This window comes from Daktulosphaira vitifoliae, unplaced genomic scaffold (assembly GCF_025091365.1).
Source record: "Daktulosphaira vitifoliae isolate Bord-2020 unplaced genomic scaffold, ASM2509136v1 Scaffold_1, whole genome shotgun sequence".
Taxonomy (NCBI): Eukaryota; Metazoa; Arthropoda; class Insecta; order Hemiptera; family Phylloxeridae; genus Daktulosphaira; species Daktulosphaira vitifoliae.
Window position 1 is genome coordinate 25,762,869 of NW_026099572.1, and position 23,307 is coordinate 25,786,175.

At 26.4% G+C, this 23,307-nt stretch overlaps 3 protein-coding genes and 1 long non-coding RNA gene across 13 annotated transcripts in view; 2 read left to right on the top strand and 2 right to left on the bottom strand.

Annotated features, from left to right (window-relative positions):
• LOC126893931 (peroxidase-like) overlaps window positions 1-9,590 on the bottom strand; it is a 99,104-nt gene extending 89,514 nt beyond the window's left edge. For 3 of the 4 annotated variants that reach the window (XM_050664491.1, XM_050664488.1, XM_050664489.1), the window contains exon 1: window positions 9,278-9,590. The gene's annotated coding sequence lies outside the window, so the exon portion shown is untranslated. Of the gene's footprint in view, window positions 1-7,120; window positions 7,290-9,277 lie in introns of those variants that run through there. The other variant, XM_050664492.1, reaches the window with a different exon arrangement.
• LOC126893945 (androgen-dependent TFPI-regulating protein-like) overlaps window positions 1-16,214 on the bottom strand; it is a 90,556-nt gene extending 74,342 nt beyond the window's left edge. The window contains exons 1-5 of one of the 4 annotated variants that reach the window (XM_050664513.1): window positions 15,946-16,214; window positions 13,794-13,940; window positions 11,766-11,983; window positions 10,331-10,491; window positions 10,095-10,267 (exon numbers count right to left, since the gene is read on the bottom strand). In XM_050664513.1, the coding sequence (XP_050520470.1) occupies window positions 10,212-10,267; window positions 10,331-10,491; window positions 11,766-11,983; window positions 13,794-13,940; window positions 15,946-16,134 (771 nt within the window). In that variant the 5' untranslated portion in view covers window positions 16,135-16,214 and the 3' untranslated portion in view covers window positions 10,095-10,211. Of the gene's footprint in view, window positions 1-10,094; window positions 10,268-10,330; window positions 10,492-11,765; window positions 11,984-13,793; window positions 13,941-15,945 lie in introns of those variants that run through there. The other 3 variants (XM_050664512.1, XR_007701294.1, XR_007701293.1) reach the window with 3 other exon arrangements.
• The window catches only part of LOC126893946 (androgen-dependent TFPI-regulating protein-like), a 58,089-nt gene extending 35,750 nt beyond the window's left edge, over window positions 1-22,339 (top strand). Inside the window, exons 1-6 of one of the 3 annotated variants that reach the window (XM_050664514.1) lie at window positions 17,394-17,695; window positions 19,092-19,265; window positions 20,020-20,163; window positions 21,264-21,481; window positions 21,538-21,689; window positions 22,040-22,332. In XM_050664514.1, the coding sequence (XP_050520471.1) occupies window positions 19,101-19,265; window positions 20,020-20,163; window positions 21,264-21,481; window positions 21,538-21,689; window positions 22,040-22,101 (741 nt within the window). In that variant the 5' untranslated portion in view covers window positions 17,394-17,695; window positions 19,092-19,100 and the 3' untranslated portion in view covers window positions 22,102-22,332. Of the gene's footprint in view, window positions 1-17,393; window positions 17,696-19,091; window positions 19,266-20,019; window positions 20,164-21,263; window positions 21,482-21,537; window positions 21,690-22,039 lie in introns of those variants that run through there. The other 2 variants (XM_050664516.1, XM_050664515.1) reach the window with 2 other exon arrangements.
• Window positions 1,714-3,638, top strand: LOC126893950 (uncharacterized). Of its 2 annotated transcripts, XR_007701296.1 has the most exons (4): window positions 1,714-2,532; window positions 2,604-2,651; window positions 2,713-2,819; window positions 2,997-3,638. It is a non-coding gene; the product is annotated as an uncharacterized LOC126893950 (long non-coding RNA). The 2 variants fall into 2 exon arrangements; XR_007701295.1 differs by lacking the exon at window positions 2,604-2,651 and having other exon boundaries at window positions 1,716-2,532.
• Window positions 22,340-23,307: the final 968 nt, after the last annotated feature.

The following is a 23,307-nucleotide window of genomic DNA, read 5'->3' on the forward strand; positions in this document are numbered from 1 at the left end:
TAATGTCTGAGTGAACTTCGAGAAATATTACGCAAAGCAATTTGTTATGAAATTATAATTGTCACTTGTGTTCCATTTGAATAGTGTCGAACAAATGAGTATGTGTGTATTTTAATAATTTGTAATAGTAGTTCCACATGGAATTTAAAAATGTACAATCATTGAAAAACAAATTAAATAAATACTAAATAAGTAGAAGATATATACTGGGGTAATGGATACGCCGTTCCACACTAAATAGGCAACACAACAGTCGCGACGACCTACGGTACAGTCGCTAAATGAATGTTTGTAATTATTGTAAACAGAAAAAAGATAAAAAGATGTACATCGTATTATAATATAATGAACGCCACGCTGTGCAACAGATTCCATTTTATTAAAGCCGAATGCTATATTTAATATACTATTTATTGTAATGTCCGAAATAACTAAAGTCACTTCGGACGGAGCGACGTCGAGGGCTGGTTCGTTTGGAACTACGACGACGGCAAGCTACACAATGAGAGGAAAAAAATAAAAATAAATTAAAGGTTTATATTTCCATCGTATTTAAAAGCGATTTAATAATTTTACTGACGTCGACAAATTCGGGCGACGGTTCGACTGGTACTTCTACCACTTCAACCTACAGAATTGTTTGCGTACATAAAAATACAATAATATACAGTAAATTCATTATTATTATTATTATGCGTATAATGTTTACCAAATCGTTTCCACCGGCACCAACACCGGCAGCGACGACATTTCCTCCGGACGGTCCAGCATCTCCCACATCGTCGTCCATCAAGTAAACAATTTGAACCTGTACGGTGCCGTTGTTTATTGTTACGGTTCGGGATGACGCGGGTGCGGAACCTGACAGACTTTGTACGCGATGTTTTTCGCAATAAAAAAAAAAATCAGACTATTGACGGCACATGGTTGTAACAACATTTAACAACATTTACCATGACATGGTTTCAGAGCGATGCGTATAGGAATTATACAACGACTGTATACGGGCCGTATGAAATATGAATAAAAGAACTGTCAGACTCCGTAACTACGATTGTCAATCAGATATATTATACAACTTTATTACATCGGGTTGCTCCGTGACATTGACCTTAATAGGAAAAACAAAATCAAAACGAATAAAGACAATTAACGAACAGTTACTTACAGACGGTACCGCGTCCCGGATAAGTACCCTACGCACGACACTATTGCCGTAGTCGCTTGCCAGGAAATGCCGGGAGCACAAAACCGCGTTGTGGACGTTTACATCCAGCGGATCGCGACCGCAAGTCGCAACAAACAACAGCCACAAATTTGGGCATCTCTCGGAAACCTACGAACGCAAAATATCCATCAGTGGGAAGGAAACACGTCAAGTCGAGAACAATTAATTAATATACACACTTGTGTAAAGTGACACCGTCAGCTACGGCAGCGCGGCACAAAACACACGCGTGTACCATTATTTAAAAATTTAATTTAATAAATGCTATTATTACAAATAAACTTATAATAAATAAAAAATAGAGTTCGTGTTAAAACAATGTGAATTTTCAATTATGATCAACGGATTGGGGTGATAACATAACGCGAGCGCATTGATGCGAATAATAACGGTTAAACGACCGAAACCGGGTCGTGGTGCGAGACACGGATATTAAAAAGTCACACAGTTCAAAGTCCAACTTACGCGTGTGACGAAATACACCAGCAGCCGTTTTGCCGCGAATTTTGTAAAAAAAAAACGATTTGCATTGGTTAGGTATGCGCGTTTTAGGAAAAAAAAAAATGAAACAGATTTCTGTAAAATCGAACGTGGACCCCGGGGAGTGTCTTAGGGTCCGGAAGTACAGTAAAATAAGTAAATAGCGCTTTTTAATCGCGCCACAAAAAAAGTCAACAAAAATCGGCAGCAGAGTCTCTTTGAAATTGGTTCAAATACTGACGACTCTCGGAGATTATAAAGCAACGAAGTTGACACGGCCCTTAATAGCGCACTATTCATTTACCGTGAATTAGCACGTTATCCGGTCGTGATTATCAGCTGTCCACCGTCGCACTCATTAGTGTTGACGATAACACAAGTTTGTCTTATCCGGCGGTCGGTAGATAGGACAGGTCAGGGGGTTTAGCACCGCGAGACACGTCGGTGACTATGTAAACCAGTTCATCTGTGACTTAAATCCGCCGTACGTGTCGTCGAGTTATATCCGCACCTTACGGTTTACCCGTCATTTGTATATTATAAATTATAATATTTTTATAACTTTAAAACAAAATAAATTGACTCCACAGTCAGAACATAACGGTGTTACGTTTATTATTAATAACCTTAAAAAAATACCGTGTCAAAGTCCAAATTCCGATTTGGGAGTGGCACAGAATTCCCCTGCGATTGTAAAAATCATCTAGTAGTGTTCATCAATATGAAGCACGTATATGTTCGACCAATTATTAATAATAATAATAATTATTATTATTTGTCGAAGCATCCATCACCCACTGACGGGAGGCGTCAAAATTCTAAACGTAAGTATGCTATTCCATTATGCATGAGTAATTTTAAAAATAGCATAGAAATAAAATTTGAAATTTCGCAGTGTGTTTTATTTGTAAAAGCAAAAAACATTTGAGAAAAGATTGCCCAAGTAATAATAAACAAACATCCATTTTCCATTCACGTCTTTGACAATTTTTATTTTATTTTAGAACGGTATAAAAAAAAAAAAACGTTGGCAAAGAGCAATACAAAAAGTCGGAGAAGTCGGCGAAGCAATACCCCCAACCACTCCCAGCCGAAGTTGAAATGACGGAAGGTTTGTGATGCATATATATAACACAGTTTGAGGTAGAACTGTTTCGATATTGTTTTTTTGTTTTTGTAATTTCTAATAAACTAAGCGTTGATTTTTCAAATTGTCAGTGAGCAGTTCTGTCTCTAACACCAATCCAATAAATTCGTAATTTTACAATGTACAATTTTTTTGTTTCAGAATGCAACAGCAGTATTTAAAAATATACATTACTAATGTAAAGATACATTACAAACTTGGCATTAATACCATGATAAGAAATTAGATAAGGCAATTATTACTTATCACTCTCATTCAAAAGTATATTGAAAAGTAAATTTTCACAAACTTCAAAACGCTACAGAATATTTACTACTGAATATTAATAAGATATTTTTTTACTAAAATTTTTCTTAAATTTTACTCTACAAAATAGCTATCTTAGATTTTTTTTATACATTTTATTTAAAATTTAAAAATAATTAATATTTTTAATAAAATGTAAAAAAATTAATTATTGAGATATAGCTATAGACCTAACGTATATCTATTATTAAAAAAAAAAATCAACTAAAAATATTAACTGGATCAAAAGTTATTTAAGTTGTCAGTGAGTGGTGGGCCACCCTGTATATGATGTTCCTTTAATTATTTACTAATTGTGTATAAAATAAATGACTAACTTAAAAAATGATTTTATATAATAACAATTGAACTATTAAAATTAAACTCCAATCGATGTGTTTTCCGTACGAAAAAAAAAAGAAGCAAGTTTATTTGTCTCACTACTCAACTACTTTGTTATTAAAATTATAATAATTTGAAATTAAGACTTAGTATGTTAATATAACAAACTCAATGTAAATGAAATGTAATGAAATTATTAAATCCATATCAAAACGATAAATAAAGAAACATCCTAAGATTTCAAATCGATAATCCATAATATGTGTTATATATACAAAACATATTGAAGTATTTAATACACTGTCAGGATTTTAAAAACATTTTAGTTTTGTACGATAATGGTATTTTTTTAAAAAGAAACCATTAGCTCGAATTTACAAAAAATATTATAAAATTCATTCCATAATTTATTTATTATCATAAAAGGAATCACAAATACAAATGTAGTACACGCAAAAAAAAATATATATATGTGTAAATATATATGTATGTATAGATGGATAGAGAGAGATTTTATACTGATGTAGTACATATTGCACCAACAAATGAAATACAAATCACAGTAATGATAAATATAACCAAAGTAAATCGGTTAAAATGTATAAAAATATAGTTAAAAAAAACTAAAAAACACGCTTTTAAAGCACATTGAACTAAAAAGTTCAAAATAATTTTTAAAATAAGCTTAAAACAATATTGAACGAAAAGTACTACAATTATTGTGATACAAACAAACATACATGTGAAACTAATATAGGCGTGTTAAAAATGAACTCTATTTTAAGAAAAGTCAATAGCAATACATTTCTTTTAACAAATGAAAATAAATTACCCGTGCAATAAATCCAATAGCGATAACAGCCAACAATCTACAGCTTAGTTATCCTGGCACATCAGTGTAGCAGTCTAAAAATTACAAAAACAAATTAAATTAATACTGCCATTTCCCTAATGATATATTAACAATTTAAAAATTATCATAATTCAAAAATAATCATAAAGAGAACAACAAATACGCGCAAACAAAAAATTACAAATATAACGATTGCAAAATTGAAATAATTTACAATACGCATTAAGTATTACAGTCATTAAAAATAAATATTTAATAATTATAGCAACTGCTGTACAACAATAGTCAATTACACATTATAATAGATACTCGAGAACACCACAAAGACGTTCATGAGTAAACACGATAACAAAAATATAGTTTAAAAAAACTAAAAAAACACACTTTTAAAGCACATCGAACTAAAAAGTTAAAAATAATTTTTAAAATAAGCTTAAAACAATAATGTACGAAAAGTACTAGTATTATTGTGATAAAAGCGTCGGGCGCTCAATATACGAAAAATATGGCATAAAGCACCCACGCTTTTATCACAATAATACTAGTATTTTTCGTTCATTATTGTTTTAAGCTTATTTTGAAAATTATTTTTAACTTTTTAGTTCGATGTGCTTTAAAAGCGTCTTTTTTTAGTTTATTGAACTATATTTATTTTTCATTTTTTAGTTTCATCTTATGATAGTAGTTACTATCAATATCATGGTTGTAACGGGTAACGGGAAATCAGGGTTCGATTGCGGGGAGGGAATCTGAGAAATGGCTACCTCATCCAAGGAAAGCAGCAGGCGCGTAAATTACCCACTCCCGGAACATGGAGATAGTGACGAAAAATAACGATACGGGAATCAACTTTTGTAATCGGAATGAATACACTCTATTTCTCTTAATGAGAATAAAGCGTGTTATGTTTGTATATTTTTAATAGTAATTAGAATATATATATACATGTAAAGCGACTTAAGTACGTAAACGTATCATGCACTAGGTTTAATATATACTAACGAGGTATGTCAAAAAAGTTCCCGGACACTGGGCAAAAACGTGCTTCATTATAAAAATTAAGTTACAATAAATATATCCCCTTCAAAGTAGNAGTTACAATAAATTTATCCCCTTCAAAGTAGTCCCCCCTGGCACTAATGCACTGGTGCATTCTTTTTTTCCAGTTATCGAAACATTTTTGCCAGTCATTTTGTGGCATGCTGTATAGTAGCCGTGCCAATTCTTGTTTGATCTCCTCCAAACCCCCCAAATGTGTTCCCCTCATCAAATCTTTCAGTTTATCAAACAAAAAAAAAGTCACAGGGTGCAAGGTTCGGTGAATAGGGTGGATGTGGTAGCACTGTCGTTTGGTTTTTGGCCAAAAAATCTTGCACAATGAAGGACCGGTGTGCTGGCGCATTGTCTTGATGAAGAACCCAAGAGTTGTCTTTCCACAATTCTGGCCTCTTCTTCCTTATGCGCTCTCTCAAACGTTACATAATCTCAAGGTAGGCTTGTCCAGTGATTGTGTGACCCTTTGGAGTCCATTCCAGGAGTATCACGCCGCGGCAGTCGAAAAAAACAGTGGCCATCACCTACACTTCTGATTTGCTTTTGCGCGCTTTTTTCGCTCTTGGTTCATCAGGTGTTAGCCACACCATGTCAGCCCGTTTTTTGAGTATGACGAAGTCATACTCAAAAATCCAACTCTCGTCACCTGTGATTACCCGAGACAAAATGTTGTCGCTCTCCTCAGCTTCCAGCCAGTCTCTGCAGATTTCAACGCGGTTTCGTTTTTGATCGTCCGTCAACACTCGCGGAACCATGTGTGAAGACACCTTCGCAAATTCAAATCTTCCCGTAAAATTGAACGCACACTCTCGTGCGATGTTCCAACACTGCTAGAGATTTCTCTCAGTGTTTTTCGGCGGTCTTCGTCGATTTTAGTCTTCACTTTTGCAACCATTTCGATCGAGCGCGCTGTTAGTGGTCTGCCTTCGCGAGCGTTATCAGTCACTGCCTCTCGCCCCTCTCTGAACCGACTAATGCACCCGTACAGCGTTGTGCGGCTTATCGTATCTTTACCACATACAGCTGACAAGATATTTTCAATTTCGGCGTTTGTTTTGCCCAATTTCACGAGAAATTTGATCACAATTCTTTGTTTTAATTTTTTATCGATTTTCATTTTTCATCAGCACAAGGCACAAACAACTTTTTATAATTATTTTTTTAAATACAGTTAGACGCGACCGATCGACTTGAAATTTTGTATACTGATACTAGACAGCTGTAGGAACGAGACTGCATAGTTGTTTCCGACTCAGTGCTTCTACACAACGCACACGAAACGTCGTCCAGGAATTTTTTTGACATACCTCGTACATTATACTTTTTAACACAAAAATAGCATATTTTTGAATACGGTAGTCATTTTTTCCATGAAGACAAATTCAGAGGTAAAATTTTTTTTTTTCAAATTAAAGTATATTACATAAGCTTTAATTTAAGATATATATAAAAGTGTCAGTATTTCCGGAATACTGACACTTTCATTTTTAAAAAAATTAAATTGAAAATGTCCTAGTTTCATTTTTTTCAAATTTTGAGGGTAATGTCTTCGACTAGATACGATTTGTGATCTTTTGACATATTTTCCATCAAATTTTTAAGGTGAATCAACTATTCTATAAATCTATTTTTGTTCATAAAATAAATTTTTAGCGTAATTATTTTTTTAAAGAATATAAATCTATATTACTTATAGTTATATTATAAGGATTATAATTACAATAATACTTACGTTATTGTATATATTGTGATAGTTGTAGTAAGATAAGTAAGAGCATCTTTTAGACTTGGACTTTTATGATTTTCAAAAAAAATTTCGAAAAAATAAAAAAATATTGGTGCTGTATGAGCCATATGATTTATCCATTCCGGAATGTATTTATTCATTTCATCAGGATAAACATCTTTGCCGTATAGCATGCGACCAAGCCAAAATATAATACATACGTTCTAGAAATATGATATAATAGAATTATGATCAAATTTTGCTAGTTGTTTTTTAATTATATTTTCTGCGAAAAGAAGTATGTATTTTAGTGAAATTGTTAGATTTAAATATTAATCCATTTGAATAGTTATGAAATACATATGGTAGAAATACATCTTCTTTAAATACTAAAATGTGCACTGAACGCACATTTAGAAATTAAATAAGTAATAGGTGTGTTACAATTGTTATTAGTAATGAAATAGATATAAACAATAAATCATTTATTTTCCGAATAGTTTTCAGCACTTATTCATCATATCGGGTTTTGGAATAATTTCCAATAAATTCAACGCAGTATATAAGGAAAAAATCATAAAAGTCAAACTCTGTAAAAGGAAAAATAATTAATAGAGTCCTACATGGGCTTTAATTTTAGGTCTCGGCCTAGTCCAGCCAAATTATCCACAAAAAAAAAGCCTATCAGACCTACCCAATGACTAGTTCATGATTTTTTTTTTTGAAATCTATTCCAGACCCGGTCTATTAGATGTTTAATAGTAGTTTCTTTTAGCAAGTAAAAAGATCATTGATATTATTTGAAATTATAACATCCCATTCTCTAAAAAAAAATTTAATGACACTACAGACTTAGGCGTACTAAAATATAATTACTCTGAAAGGTAAATTTATTTTCCTCCGCCTTAATTGATATTTTATATTATAGTATAATTGTTAAAATAAAATTGTGTATTTATACATAATTATCCAAATATTGTGGGAGAGTGCTTACTTATAAACTAGTTGCTAAGCCTCCCTTAGTCCTAAGTGCTTAGTTCTTTGTTATGCCTATCAACATTATAATTAAATTGATTAATGTGTTCCCTTAAATTGGATGTGTTTTAGACCCTCATCGGGCCGATTTTGACCCCTAGTTCTTCATTTGGTTTTAAATTTTTTTGTTCATAAAGAAAATCCATGTAATATCAACGAAAATAATTCTATTTATAACGTAAAAAAATACGTATTAAAACATGATCATTAAATAAATGATATTTAAAGGTTATATTTTAAATATTATATAAAATTTTCTTTAGTTCTTTCTTCAAACTACTTATGTTAATTAGTCATATTTTTAATTGTTTACAACACATTTAACTACAAATTAATTTAAATTTTAAAGTGAACAATGTTAAACGTATGCATTTTTAACTAATGTTAAATGTTTAACAACGTAAAATACAATTTTGAATTAAAGTTAATCTATTTAAACGTTGAACAAAAGGAATTACAAATCCTATTGGATATCATACAAATAAGGAATGCAAGTACTTAAACAAAAAAAATTTGTATTTTGTGAAATATTATTTCCATAATTTAAAAAATAAATATAATTTTGTACCTTAATAAAACATAGAGTTTTCTAATTTTTAACAAAATTTATAAGTGAAAATTTACACTTACAAATGTTTAATATCGAAACTTAATCAGCTTTTACACAGTATTACAGTTTTTAAAATGCTGTATAATAAATATAGTCAAAATTTTTTGTGTTTATAAATTTACTAATGATGAGAGTACGTCATGGGTCATCTTGCTTCAGGTTACTCTAACAAATTTAAAATTTCATTAGTGTCTCATGCTAATCCAAATTTATTAAGTAAAAAAAAAAATTCTCAATTACATTGAATTTTATTTTTTGGTACATGACAAAAAACATCCCTTTCAGTAAAAATTCTAAAAAAATATTCTATATCCTTATTTTTGTGACTTATCAGCTTTGGCTATAAGCCAAATATTTATAAAATAGCGTACAATTTAATATTAAAATAAAAATATAAAATTATGATATCGTGTCAAAAAATATAAGGTAACTACTAATTTCGATATTCCTTCATCAATTATTGGATTTTTTAAAAAATAAAATAATATTTTGAGTAATATATTATAAAATTTTCTTACCGCTGTTAAAAATGTACATGTAAAATAACGATATTTTTCGAGATTTCTGATGGTGGATAATTTAATTTCAGAAAAATCTATTTTATCAGCTTCTAAAATAGTATAAAACATTAAAACAGTAATGAAGCCATGGGCTACTACACGAATAAGTGCAGAAGGCTGATCACGGAAATTAACATTGATATTCGATGTCATTTTACACTAAATAAATTCTGCATATTTAAAAATGATAAAACTATTACAAAAATATTATAATTGTAAACAATTTGTGTAATTATTTTTATCAAAATTCCTAATTATTTGGAATGGAAAACTAGACAGCGCGTAATCTAAAGAGCTATCTGCGTATTATTATAGTTCATTCAGGTTAATTAACGCGTATATTGCACTTTTTTAAAAGTAATAATAATAATATTTATTACTTTTTATGAGAGTTCATTTATTATTTTAAAATTATATTATTTTCAGGTGAATTTATAGATGCCCTTATTAATAGACTTTCAATTATTAAGTAATTGCTTTTTACTAGGAGATAAAATAAAACAAAATTTAACACAAATTCTCCTTTGACCTTATTAATATAATATTTCTAATACATATATAATATATACAGAATGTAATCGATACCTTTAAAGCATTTTACAGAACATTACTCTGCGAAGAGACCTGGAAAACTAATTTTTTTAGTAACAATAAAAATTTTATTATGAAAATAATACATAAATAAAATGCATGAAACAATTTGTAATTTATTTTTAACATAACAATTTGATTTGATATTTGAAAAATTATATTATTCATTTTAATTAAATATAAGTTTTATAGATTTAAAATAGTATAAGGTTGTTTGATTTTATCGAGAAAAATGAAATCATATAGTTCTTGTTTATTATTAATCAGAAACACTAGTGATAAAAATCATGTTAATATTATTTTATTCGATTTTCTTATTTGAAGACAAAATGTTTGCATTTTTAATATATTTTGTCCCTGTAATTGTAAAATTTATTAAAAATCACTAAGACAAAAGACAAAAGACTCACTTTTACTTACCCCAATAATAATCGTTTAATATGCGACAAAAAATTGAACAAATTATCGGCATAATGTAACAGAAAAATGAAAACATTATAATAATTTTTAATATTGTGTTGACGTATACATCAATTATATAATAGGCCCATGTTCCATTTTTAACTCGTAGTGTAATTAATCTGAAATTACACAAAATAAAGAATACATACCATTTCTTGAAGAATTCGGATTTTATATTTTAAAAATAGTTGAGATGCGGCATAGTTGGAACTAATATAGATGATAACTGACAGTGATTAAAATCACTGTCATAAAAAACGTTTTAATGCAAATCTGTTCAATTTTTTGTTGAAATAATGCATTTTAAAGTCAAATAACTCAAAAATTGAAAATAAAATCCTTTTTTTTTTGTTAACATTTTAATTTTTTTACTTTTACAGACATTTGTTCATAGTGGAACAATCGCCGGGAATAATTTTTTTTTGTAATATTGTACTATACTTCAAGAATTATAGTATTTAATTATTTGATGAAATTTTTGGATTATTTCAAAAGCAACTTCAACTTCTATTTCCATAATCATATTTTGATTACAATTTTTATGACTTATACATGTATAAATGAACAAATACTAATCTACAACTTACAAATTATTATAAATAATAAATAATTTCTATAATAAGAACTTCTTCATGTAGTATATAGAATGTTCAATAAGTAAGGAAACGGGTTTCAATTGTTCTCATTTTTTGTAATAATTAATCTGTTTCCTTACTTAATCAATACTCTATAACAGTTGCCGTAGAGGCATGTCAAACGTGAATCAAAATTGTAAAAATAGATTAATTAAAAAAATTAAAAATTAAAATAAATTATATTAAATAAGAAAGTGATGTTCAATAATTTAGTGTTGTAAATTGTATAAAGAAATTTTAAAAAGAAAGAAATATGGATTATTCTAACCTTCGTTAGTTAATTGTAATCTTAATTATAAAATTGAAATTATAATTTTTCATAAATAGTTGGTAAATCGAACATTTTTTTATTTTTGCAAAGGGATACCTCCTTTTCTTTTAATATTTGACTTATTCTATGAACATTAAATGCTACAATAATTCTCCCTGAAAATATTAAAACTAACAGATAAATATTTTTTATTAGAACTTTTTTTTTTTTGTTAAAGTTGGGTTAAAATGATAATTAAATATAGTAAAAACTTGGCGAAAAATAATTATATTAGATGATGTTTTTATAGTTTAGTTTGTTAATTAAAATATTTTCTTCTTAAGCCAGTATAAATATAAAACCTTAATTTAATATTACTTAAGAAATATTTCACGAACAACACATCAGTTTAGCGTGATATCTAGTCTATTTAGAGACAAACAAATCTCTAAATTATAGGAAAATATTTATTTTTACAAGTATCGAAAATTATTATTATTATACTCACGTTAACATATACAATGTTGTCGTTGTAATAAGGCACGTTAGAGAAACCTTTAAAGTTAGTGTTTTATGATACACAAATAATAATTCAAAAAAAGAAATAAATATTGGTGCAGTGTGTGCCATGTGGTTAATCCATTTTGGTATGTAATTATTCATTACTTCAGGGTAAACATCTTCACTATTTAATATCCAACCAGTCCAAAATACAATAGATACGCACTAAAATTATAAAGTATAGAATTATACAAAAAACTTATTGCAGAAAGTCAAATAAAATTATTGTTGAATATTACTGTAAATAATCAAATTCGTTAATAATACTCTGATAGCATGGCAACATACATATTTAACCAGCTTATAAAATAATAAATATAGTTTAAAAAACTAAAAAAACACGCTTTTAAAGCACATCGAACTAAAAAGTTAAAAATAATTTTCAAAATAAGCTTAAAACAATAATGTACGAAAAGTACTAGTATTATTGTGATAAAAGCGTCGGGCGCTCAATATACGAAAAATATGGCACAAAGCACCCACGCTTTTATCACAATAATACTAGTATTTTTCGTTCATTATTGTTTTAAGCTTATTTTGAAAATTATTTTTAACTTTTTAGTTCGATGTGCTATAAAAGCGTCTTTTTTTAGTTTANGTTCATTATTGTTTTAAGCTTATTTTGAAAATTATTTTTAACTTTTTAGTTCGATGTGCTTTAAAAGCGTCTTTTTTTAGTTTATTGAACTATATTTATTTTTCATTTTTTAGTTTCATCTTATGATAGTAGTTACTATCAATATCATGGTTGTAACGGGTAACGGGAAATCAGGGTTCGATTGCGGGGAGGGAATCTGAGAAATGGCTACCTCATCCAAGGAAAGCAGCAGGCGCGTAAATTACCCACTCCCGGAACATGGAGATAGTGACGAAAAATAACGATACGGGAATCAACTTTTGTAATCGGAATGAATACACTCTATTTCTCTTAATGAGAATAAAGCGTGTTATGTTTGTATATTTTTAATAGTAATTAGAATATATATATACATGTAAAGCGACTTAAGTACGTAAACGTATCATGCATTAGAAATAGCCTTGTTTTGTGGGCGGGGGAACGTTATACCTAAGGTATAAACGGCGGCAGCGGCGGTAGGAATATATAAATACATAAACGTAAGGCGCATTACACGTGGGCGGTATTGGTCAGTTAAAATAAAAATTTTTTATATATATATATATTTGATGACACGCACACCGTGTACGGGTACGAAATCCAAAAATAAAATAATACAGGAAATATTGTATACGTCGAGTGGTAAGCGGGGTGGGGTGAATGCATTACGACCGTCTAGTCTCAAGGCTATAAACGATGGGGTACGGGAGAATAATAATACGTGGCGGGTAGAGATTTACAAACAACAAACACACAATATACATGTGAAACTAATATGAGCGTGTTAAAAAATGATCCAATTAAGTACATGACTGGTCAATAATAAATTTTGAAATAATACTTCAGAAGTTATTAACATTTTCAAATATAGAATGATGGGAAAGCGCGAAAGAGTAATGCATAATGATAAAAATAAAATGACCAACAGTTCACTTTCAATATACAGAGTGTTCAGTAAGTCAGGAAACGGGTTTCTATTGTTCTCATTGTTACAAACAATGAGAACAATAGAAACCCGTTTCCTGACTTACTGAACACTCTGTATATTTTAAAGTTGTTATAAATTCCCAAATAGTGTGTCAAAAGTTAAATTAAAATTTAAAAGTTAAAAAATTTACTGATTTAAAAAATTATAATTTTTTGGGGTTTCCACCATTAACGAGATACGAAGTATTTTTTCAATTTTTCAGGGTAATGTTTTTAACTAGGTATCATTTTTGATATTTTCGATGCAAATCTTTAGATAGTGTTTAATTTTAAAAAATTATTAACTGTATTTCATTATATACATAGACTGAGCACTGAATAAACATACACAATATGAAAAAGAAGCAAACATAACAGCCATAAATACATTACCATCGCTATTGGTATTGAAGTAGATATAAAAAATAAATCATTCAGTTTTCTAATGATGCTGTGTACTTTATTTATTGCAGCTGGTTGTGGAATCATTTCGGCAATATCCAATGCAGTAGATAAGGAAAAAAAACCAAGTAATAAGCACTAAAAAAAAAATTATTAACAAAATCCGTTTAACAGATGTGAGATAATTCTGTTAAGTTTGTACAAAAATTAATTGTTTAATTTAATTTTTATTTCTATTATTATTTGATTATACGTTTATTTAATATCTTTCCTATAGCTACTGTAATATTATATAATTGACAACAAATGGCGTTCATTTCGACCAAAATAAACTAATGTGTAAAATACTTCTTGGATATGCCGTAACTTAACATATTTTCATTAAAATGTAAAATTTCACATCATTGAAATAACTTTACATTTATTCAATTTTTATATATTAATTAATAAAAGAAATATAAATATTTGTAATTTTAATGGTACATTTATTAAAGAATCATCACTTTTCCTGGAAATGTATTAGTAAAATTTCTATTTTAATTTATTTAAAAATTTAAAACTGATATCTTGTAGGGTTGTTGAAATATACTATTCAATTGAAATTTGAATAATTACGCATGAGTGTATTTTGTGATGTGAAATCATAGGGCTAGTAAAGATAAGAAACAAAGAGTAATATTCTTTAAAAATTCAAATCAAACATATTCGACATCCATATTATTCATAGAATAAGGTACTTAGTAAAATTATTGTATATATGTGTAGAATAATTTGTAATAATTGTATTAAAAATGTTTAAATTGACTAATAGTAACTACAGTTGAGTTGAATTACTCGTATATTGTACACAATAGCGTATTCAGAAGACATTTCAAGTTAGGAGAGTGTGGCGTGAAATGGAGACAAACTCAGTCTTTTGATTTATATTAGTACAAAAGTATTCTTGTTCATATGATCAATGATATGTTATTTATTAAAACAAAATTTGTCATCGATCAGTCAATTTCTTAGTTAGATCATTAACGACTAAATATATAGGTTTACATAAAAAAAGCTTAAGTTTATATTATTTAAAAGAGGTTGGAGGATAGAACCATTTTTTTTTTTAATTATAGAACATAGGATACTATTAAATTCTTAAAAGAAAAAAATAATAAAATAATATAAGTTTTATATTTTCAAAGATATTGCGTGAGTCATAATTACTCAATCACTCTGTATTTATCATTTCGTAACTTGTGAAAACTATAATAATATTCTATTATAATTAAAATTATAATATAAAACTATTACAATTAGTATAAAAAGCATATTTTGAGTGGTATGGAACATACCGGGTCAATCGACACCAAACCAATAACTAAGATAGAAATATTTTAAAATACTAAGATAATAAAAAGTAATTTTATTGTAAATTGAACAATTATAATACTCAAGGATATCTGTTTTATTAAATTTAAATACATTTCTAATTAAGTTATCTGCATACATAAAATATATCATAAATATAAATTTACATTTATATTTAAGGTCAGAAGCTCTGAATATAATAAAAAGAAGGTCAAACTATAAAAGCTCGGATTTCTTTTACTAATAATTTTCATATTTTAGGATTTACTATAAAACCTAACACTAGTGTCCACAACATTTAGTAATGTGTAAAAAATAATTATATTTTATATTATATTAATAATATATCAAAAATTCAAACTTAAATTTTTAATTTTAAAAAGGGATACTGAAACATGCTTAAGATTAGACAATGTAAAATTTCATAATTTTAAGTAGACTAAATATTAGACACTCTCTAGATAGTATAATTATAAATGATTTTTCTACAATATAATTCTTATGGAAAATAAAATAATTTATTATTTAACTGCTAAACAAAAACTTTTAAAAGCAAAAAATGTATTAAAAAAATTTTCCAGACAGCTATTTTTAAAATTCATTACAAAATTTTTATTATTTCATTTACTGATTTGTAACATACGTTTGGTACAAAAGTACTTATACATTTAATTATACTAATTATTGTAATATTATATCTATTAATTTTAATGATCTTAAAATTTAATTTTAAAATATTTTGATTTATTTTAACTGGCAAAAATCTAAAAATAAAATATTGAAAAGTTCTTACCAATGTTAAATATGTTACTGAAAATTTAATATACTTGTCAAGATCTTTAATTGTAGGTAAATTAATTACAGATAAATCTAATTTCATAGCTTCGTTAATTGTATAAAAATATAAAAAAGTAAGCAATCCATGAATTACCATACGAATAAATGCACAAGGCTGCTGACGAAAATTTACTTTCGAAATCATCTTTTATTGTAATAAATACCACGAAACAAAATTAAGTTAATCAACTAAAGTTACTACAATACACACATCGCTAATAGTAAGCTCGAAGAATTATTAGTGGCTCACTTTTCTTATTCAAATATATTATGTAAATAAAAAAAATATAGAGGGGATAATTAATAGCAAATATTTTTTGCATTTCGTCACTGAAATAATATGAAACATAACATTAAAAAAGTTATAATTAATTTTTAAGGATCAAATATTATATTATATTGAAAGGTTAATGAGGTTTAAGACTAAGAGAACTTTAAAGTTTTGTATTAATGATGTCAAACGATTACTAGTTTAACAAAAAATACTCTTTTTATCACATAGGCCACTCAAGTTTTTATATTGTTTAAAAAAGTCTAAGTATATGTAAAAATTGCTTGAACCCGTTTATTATAATCCTTTAAAAATTTTGTTTTTTATAAATTTATTTTTTTTCAAATTAAACTATATTAAATATACCTTTATTTATAGAAGTATCAGTATTTTCAGAACTTTTTCAAAAGTTAAGTTGAAAAAGTTGATTCTATGTGCAGAAGTTGTCATTTCAAATATCCCAGGCCAAGTAGATTTTCAAAAAAAAAAAAACCAAATTATAGGTAAATATAGGTATAAATTATAGGTATATAAATATAGGTATAAATTATAGGTATTAATTTATTACTTTTTGATGACGTATGACACTAATTACCATGGCGGCATCCTTTGATCCCCAGAACCCGCTATTTAGATACTACTAATAGAAAAAAAAATTTGTCCATTTAATGGCGAGACATCTAATTATTTGTTTATATTTTTTGTATGTATAATTTTTAATTAATTTTCCTCATCATATTCATATTTTACAATTTAATAATAAACTCAATTATAAAAATTGAGATTAAAGTGACTAACTTTAATTAGATTAAACTAATTAATTATAAAATAAACAAATAGTCTTCGAATGTTTTTTCCAATTATTTAATGACATTGAACATTTTTTTCACAGAAAAAACAATTTTTATTTGAGAAAATTAAATAATTAATTTATTATTTAATGTATATATTTAATATTTATTTTTCTAACAATATATGATTATATTCTAAAATATGAAAAATAAACTAAATATTCTATTATCAGCAAAATATGTAAAAATAAACTTTTTTACATAAACTTGGGGATCGAAAAATCGTTGAAATTTGTTACTTCCGTTGAGGTGTATAATAACAATAAAAATATAAAAAAACTTCTCTGTATTTATAATTATTTATTTGATGATTTATGCAAACACTATTTATTAACTTAATTAAATGAAATCTTATTTACAACACAATAAAATATTTCATTTTATATTGAAAATGATAATTTTAAGAAGATAATACCTTATAAAGTTTTCTGAAGGACGGGACCCTTCTTCTATTCGCGATCTCTTCCAATTTTATTTTTTAACTCGTTGTGGTTCATTAGAGTTTTAATACCGCATAATATCTCAGTACTAATTGGTGACTAAGACTAAACAAGTTCCTCTGACTGTCCTTAAGAAACCATCAGGTAACTTCTTAAATTTATTTTCTTATAAAACTCTATGTATTATTTTCAAAACTGTATAACAAAATTATTAATTATTTACTTGACAAATAACAAATATTTCATAATTTTTTGTTACACTCGAAAAAAAGTATTTTTAATCAATGAAAAAACGTTAAATAATTTTTTCAGGACATATTTGACTAAATAGTGTTAGAAAAAAAATGACTTGATGAATAATTGATAAATATTTATTCAATTTTTATATGAATTTCACTGTTTTCAATTATTTTAAGGTTTTAACTCTATCATGATTTTTTATCAAACATTATAATTCAAACATTCTAAAAGTAATTTGTTTGAAATATTTTAAAATAGTGATTTTTTTCTCATGTGATCAATAACTTAAATTCGTTGAAAGTTTTTTTTCATATCTTTTAATTACGAAGTCAAATTTAAATTAGCTTTAACCATGATCTTATTCAATTATAGAAAAATAATAACATTGAGATCAACTCATAAAAAAAGATTTAAAGTTTTTTGAAATTATGATTTTAATAGTAACGTTGGGATGTAATTATTATTAAGTTCATTTATACAATTTTCGTATTATAATACAAATATGTAAAAAAGAATTTCCCGTTTAGAATTAATCATATTTTGGGTTCAACTGGAATAATAAATGTTTTACTAAGTTATAACTCTATTTATTTTATTTTTATTTTTATTTAAACTGTTTTCTCAACTGATACAGAAAAAATAGGTTTTCGATAGTATAATAATTATAAATAGTGTCTCATAGTAATTTTTAAGTTAATATTTGTTTTCTTTAATTCAATTGGGATTAAAAAAATACAAAAACAAAAATAAGTATCAATTCGAAAATATATCCAGCTAAAGGCAAAATTTATTTAATTGGAATTGCGAGAGAGCATAATCATATGTGAAACTACAGCCTGGGCCAACTAGAAAAGTTATGGTAATTTTCGGGTAATCAGCATATGAATGAAAAGTTTAAGAGTAGAACTTCGGTGGCATCTTTCCTTTCGCTTAAGTATAAAATGTTAAGAACTTTCGAAAAACTGGTCTAAAAATTGTTATCAAATAGTCACTTTCTTAATTAGATATTTATTTAATGTTGTCATTAAAAAAAATTAAGCTAACGCCATCATAAGGTATAAGGGATTAATTAAAAAAGTAAAAACAACAGATAAATCAAGAAACATATGAAACTAAAAAATATTAATTGTCATAACATTATTATTATTTAAAGAAAAATCCAGTAGCTTGCGTTATAAAAGAATCATTGAATTATTCTTATTTCCGCTAAAAATCAAATACCAAAATTTAAATACTAATTACAGAATATAGATTTAATTATAAATTCTAAAATTGCTATTTCAACAATTTTTTTTACCAGATTTAGAAGATGTCAGCAGCACATCCACTTATTTTACACTTATTAATATGTGGATGGTATATATGTTTCTTTTACCAACTAATTAAAATAAGTTTTGGAGAATCGAAAAATTGGGATCCTAAATATCATAAAATAAATGAATTAAGATTTAGATACCTTACAAACTGGAATTTGGTAAGTATAAAATCTATCAACAATTAGTTACCTATTTTCTGAAGTTATAATAATATGGGAATAAGGATACTAAACTGCGGAAATAACAATAATTTATTATTTGCATACAAATAATATTATAGTATTAATAAATGTATAATATTTATATTATATACAGAAATTAAATTAAATTTCTGAATTACTTACTTCGATAAAAAATAGAAGTAATAAAATGTAAAGGAGAGGCCAACCATTGCTGGCTAGATAGGAAGTTTACACACTGACACAAAAAAAGCGTATACAAATAATTTAAAACATTTTAAGTAAGATTTCCATTTTAATGGATATCTCTAATTTTTTCAAAAAAAAAAAACTTTAAATTGACACTGTAAGTTACTTTTTGAAAGTTCGTTATCATAACGCAGATCCCTTTACTTATAAATTTGTTTGAAAAAATACTAAAAATAAAAGTGGTACTTATTAATCACTATGTTTATCACTGGCACAAATCTTAGCCCTAAGTTGCTAAATTAACCTCCAAATACAATATAATATATTTTATATATAATATATTTTTTTATATCAAAATATTTTTAAAGTAAGGGAAACATATATTTTAGTCCTTCAAAAACTCCATTTTAGTTGTACCTATAATGTTTATGACAATAAAAATTAGTGCGAATTACAATTTTATTTTTAAATTAAAACTAAAAGAGTGTATTTCGTATAAAAACTTTAAAGCAACAATAAATTAATGAATATTATATAATTATAGACTATGCAATTACTATTCTTTCTCAAATGTCTAATTAATGATGCCATGATAATTTTATATGGCCCAAACTGGCTTGGAATTGGTAACAAATTTAAAATGGTGATGTCTGCATTTTTCGCATCAATAATACTACCTAGTGCAATTGTAAGTGCTATTTTCATTAACCAATATAAATATAGATTATAAGACTAACTTAAACATTACATTATTCCCAAAAAATTGTTTACACATCAAAATATTGAAATTATATCATCTCTATATTATTAAATAATTTTAACTGAAAAATGAAACAAAATTTTCAACTTTTAAACAAATAAACAGAGAAAATTGTATAGAAAAAAAAAAATTAACAACTTGTTACCTAGTGTCTTTTGTAACCTTAGGCTATAGGTATTATATGCCTATACATAGCCCTTAAATAGTAGATTCATTTAAACATAATTGTAACATAAAAGAATTATTCGATAAAAATAAAATAATCAATTTTATTAATAATATTAATTATTAATATTAATTATTTTGTTATTTTAATAGTACGCTACAAAGTAAAAACCAAAAAGTCATTATTTTAACAGTGATATTCGCAAACAAATACTATTTTCAAAGAATAAAAACAAAATTTAACTTTGTTTACTTCATAACAAACTTCCCCATTTTACCTTAAAAAACTTGTTTGGTTCTTGAAATTAAATACACCTCTTTCTCAGACTTATGTATATTTCTGATGTAAAAAAATTGATAAAATGTACATAAAATTAAGTAAATCGTTTAAATATGCTTAAAACTTGAAAAAAAATCAATATAGATTACTTCCATTTTTTTTTACTTATTTAAATTACTAATAAACAATTTTTTTAAAGTAATAAATATTATATACTCATGATAAAAATGAAAACTCATTTAAGTATTATACTTAATACAAATTAATTTGCACCAAATATTATGAATTAAAGTTATCATAAATAAAATAAATGTATAGTTAAGAAAATGTATAAATGTTATTTATACTGTTTGATATTAATAAAATAATTACAGTAATTAGGGATTGTAAAAATTATTCATTAAAAATAAAGTTTTAATATGCTAAACAATCTACTATCTTATATTCACCGTACCTCCAAAACAAATAACTTAGGAAAAAATAATTACTTTATAGACCTCAATAGATAATGAAAGTTCTGTTTTTTTTTTGCAACATATAATTATTCATTATTTTTTATTTGTTCAATTACGAATTTTTACAGTATATATCAATTTCATTTTGGATTTTATTTGCTATAAATCGTGAGTATTTGTACCCAAGAATTATTGATGAAGTCATACCATTTTGGCATAATCATGGAATGCACACATTCATCTTACCAATTGCACTTGTTGAATTATTTACCACGAAACATTCATTTTTATCTCCTATAACACTAGTGAAAATACTTTATTCTTATTTGTTACTTTATTTAGTTGTGTATGCTCTATTATTAAAAATAATTTTATCAGTTTTAAACAATTATTTTTTTTTAGTGTGTTTGAAACTTATGTGGAAACAGGTCGCTGGCTTTACCCATTATTTTCAAAATTTAGTGCTCCAATAAGTGTAGCAATATTGTTAACAATGCTCTTTTTTTACACAATCTCTATATATGTTGGCATTTTGATTCATAAATTATATTGGGGTAAGATTTTTAATTTACAACCAGTATTTATAGTAATAAAAAATATTTGTATTTCTATTAACTTAGGAAAGCATGATAAAGTTCAATAATTTCTTGATGTTTTTATTCACTTTTGAAGTAAAAAATATACCTTTATAAAATTAAAAAATCTAAAAAATGTTTCAAAGAAAATTAATTGACGTTTAAAATACCTAAAAATGAATCATATTTTAGAATTTGAAAGATCAAATAAAAATAATTTTTATTTAATCCATTGAAATGAATTTTAGTAATATACTGTTAACAGGAAACTATTAGAATTATTTTGACAACTTAAGAACAATTAATTTTTAAGTAATTTTATGTTTCAGGGAGTGACAAAATTGAAAACAAAATTAGAAATCTAAATGACTACACTCCATGTAATGTATGATTTTTATTAAATATCCAGTTGTAATAATTACTACTCATATAGTAGTATTTTATACTATTTTTGACACAATATATAAATTTTTTAATAAATATGTCAAAAAAAATTAAACATTAGAGTAATTGTTGGCATCTTTTAGGAATTATCTTTATCATATACTGAGTAATCTTAATCATAACTTACATACTGTAACTTGTGAAAAATTGTTTCGTAATTTAAGTAGTCGATTTGATTATGAAATACTTAACAACTATTTAAATTTAAAATGTGAATATATTTGTTATATTGAATAAATAATTTTGTAAAAATATTAAATTTGTTTGTTTATTAATAACCATGGCATTGACTTTGTTCGTGGTATTGCTAACGATATTTTTGAAAACATAATTGTAAATATACTCCTTATTTTATTAAAAGAATTTCCCACTTGGAATTTTATGAATAATGTAACATTAACAATAATTTAACATTAATAATACAGAGGCGTAAGTATCGGAATAGGTATCAAACAGTCAAGGTTTTCTTTAAAAAAAAAATATATATATTTCTATTATTATAATGATAAAAAGCATAGTTTGCCATTATTGTGAAAATAGTTTGAAAATTATACAAACTTTCAGTACCTTAATTCATCACATTCTTTTATTTCTTATACATACATAGATAACCCAGGGGGGCTAGCCGTGAAGCATTACTTCCCTTGGACCATCCGATACATTTTATTTATAAACAACAAATCCTTATAACTATTACAACAATGACTTAATTCTAATCCTAGCTTATAGAGGCTCTTCTGGGCTAGGTTCATGGTGTTCAACGTATGCCCGCTCTCTCTCTCTGCCGCTAGAAATGCGATAGAAGGCACTGCTGCAAGAACGTTAATAGCTATATAACTAATAGTTTTATAAGCACATATACTCCGCTGTACTTTTGTTGGAGCGCTCACGATTATCTTCACGCGCAGGAGTATATTGAACAAATTACAAAATTTATATGATCACCAATCAAAATTTGTATTTTCATTTTACAAACTATCAATAATAAATGTAAAAATAAAAATCTACCAATTTCATTTCATGAAAAAATATCATATCTTAGGACTTTTGGGAATACAAAATATAATGATAATAAAAGATACTATTTTTTTATTATCTAAGCCAAAAATTAACTTTGAAAAGGGTGTAAAACAAACGAAAATTTTACTGTTAA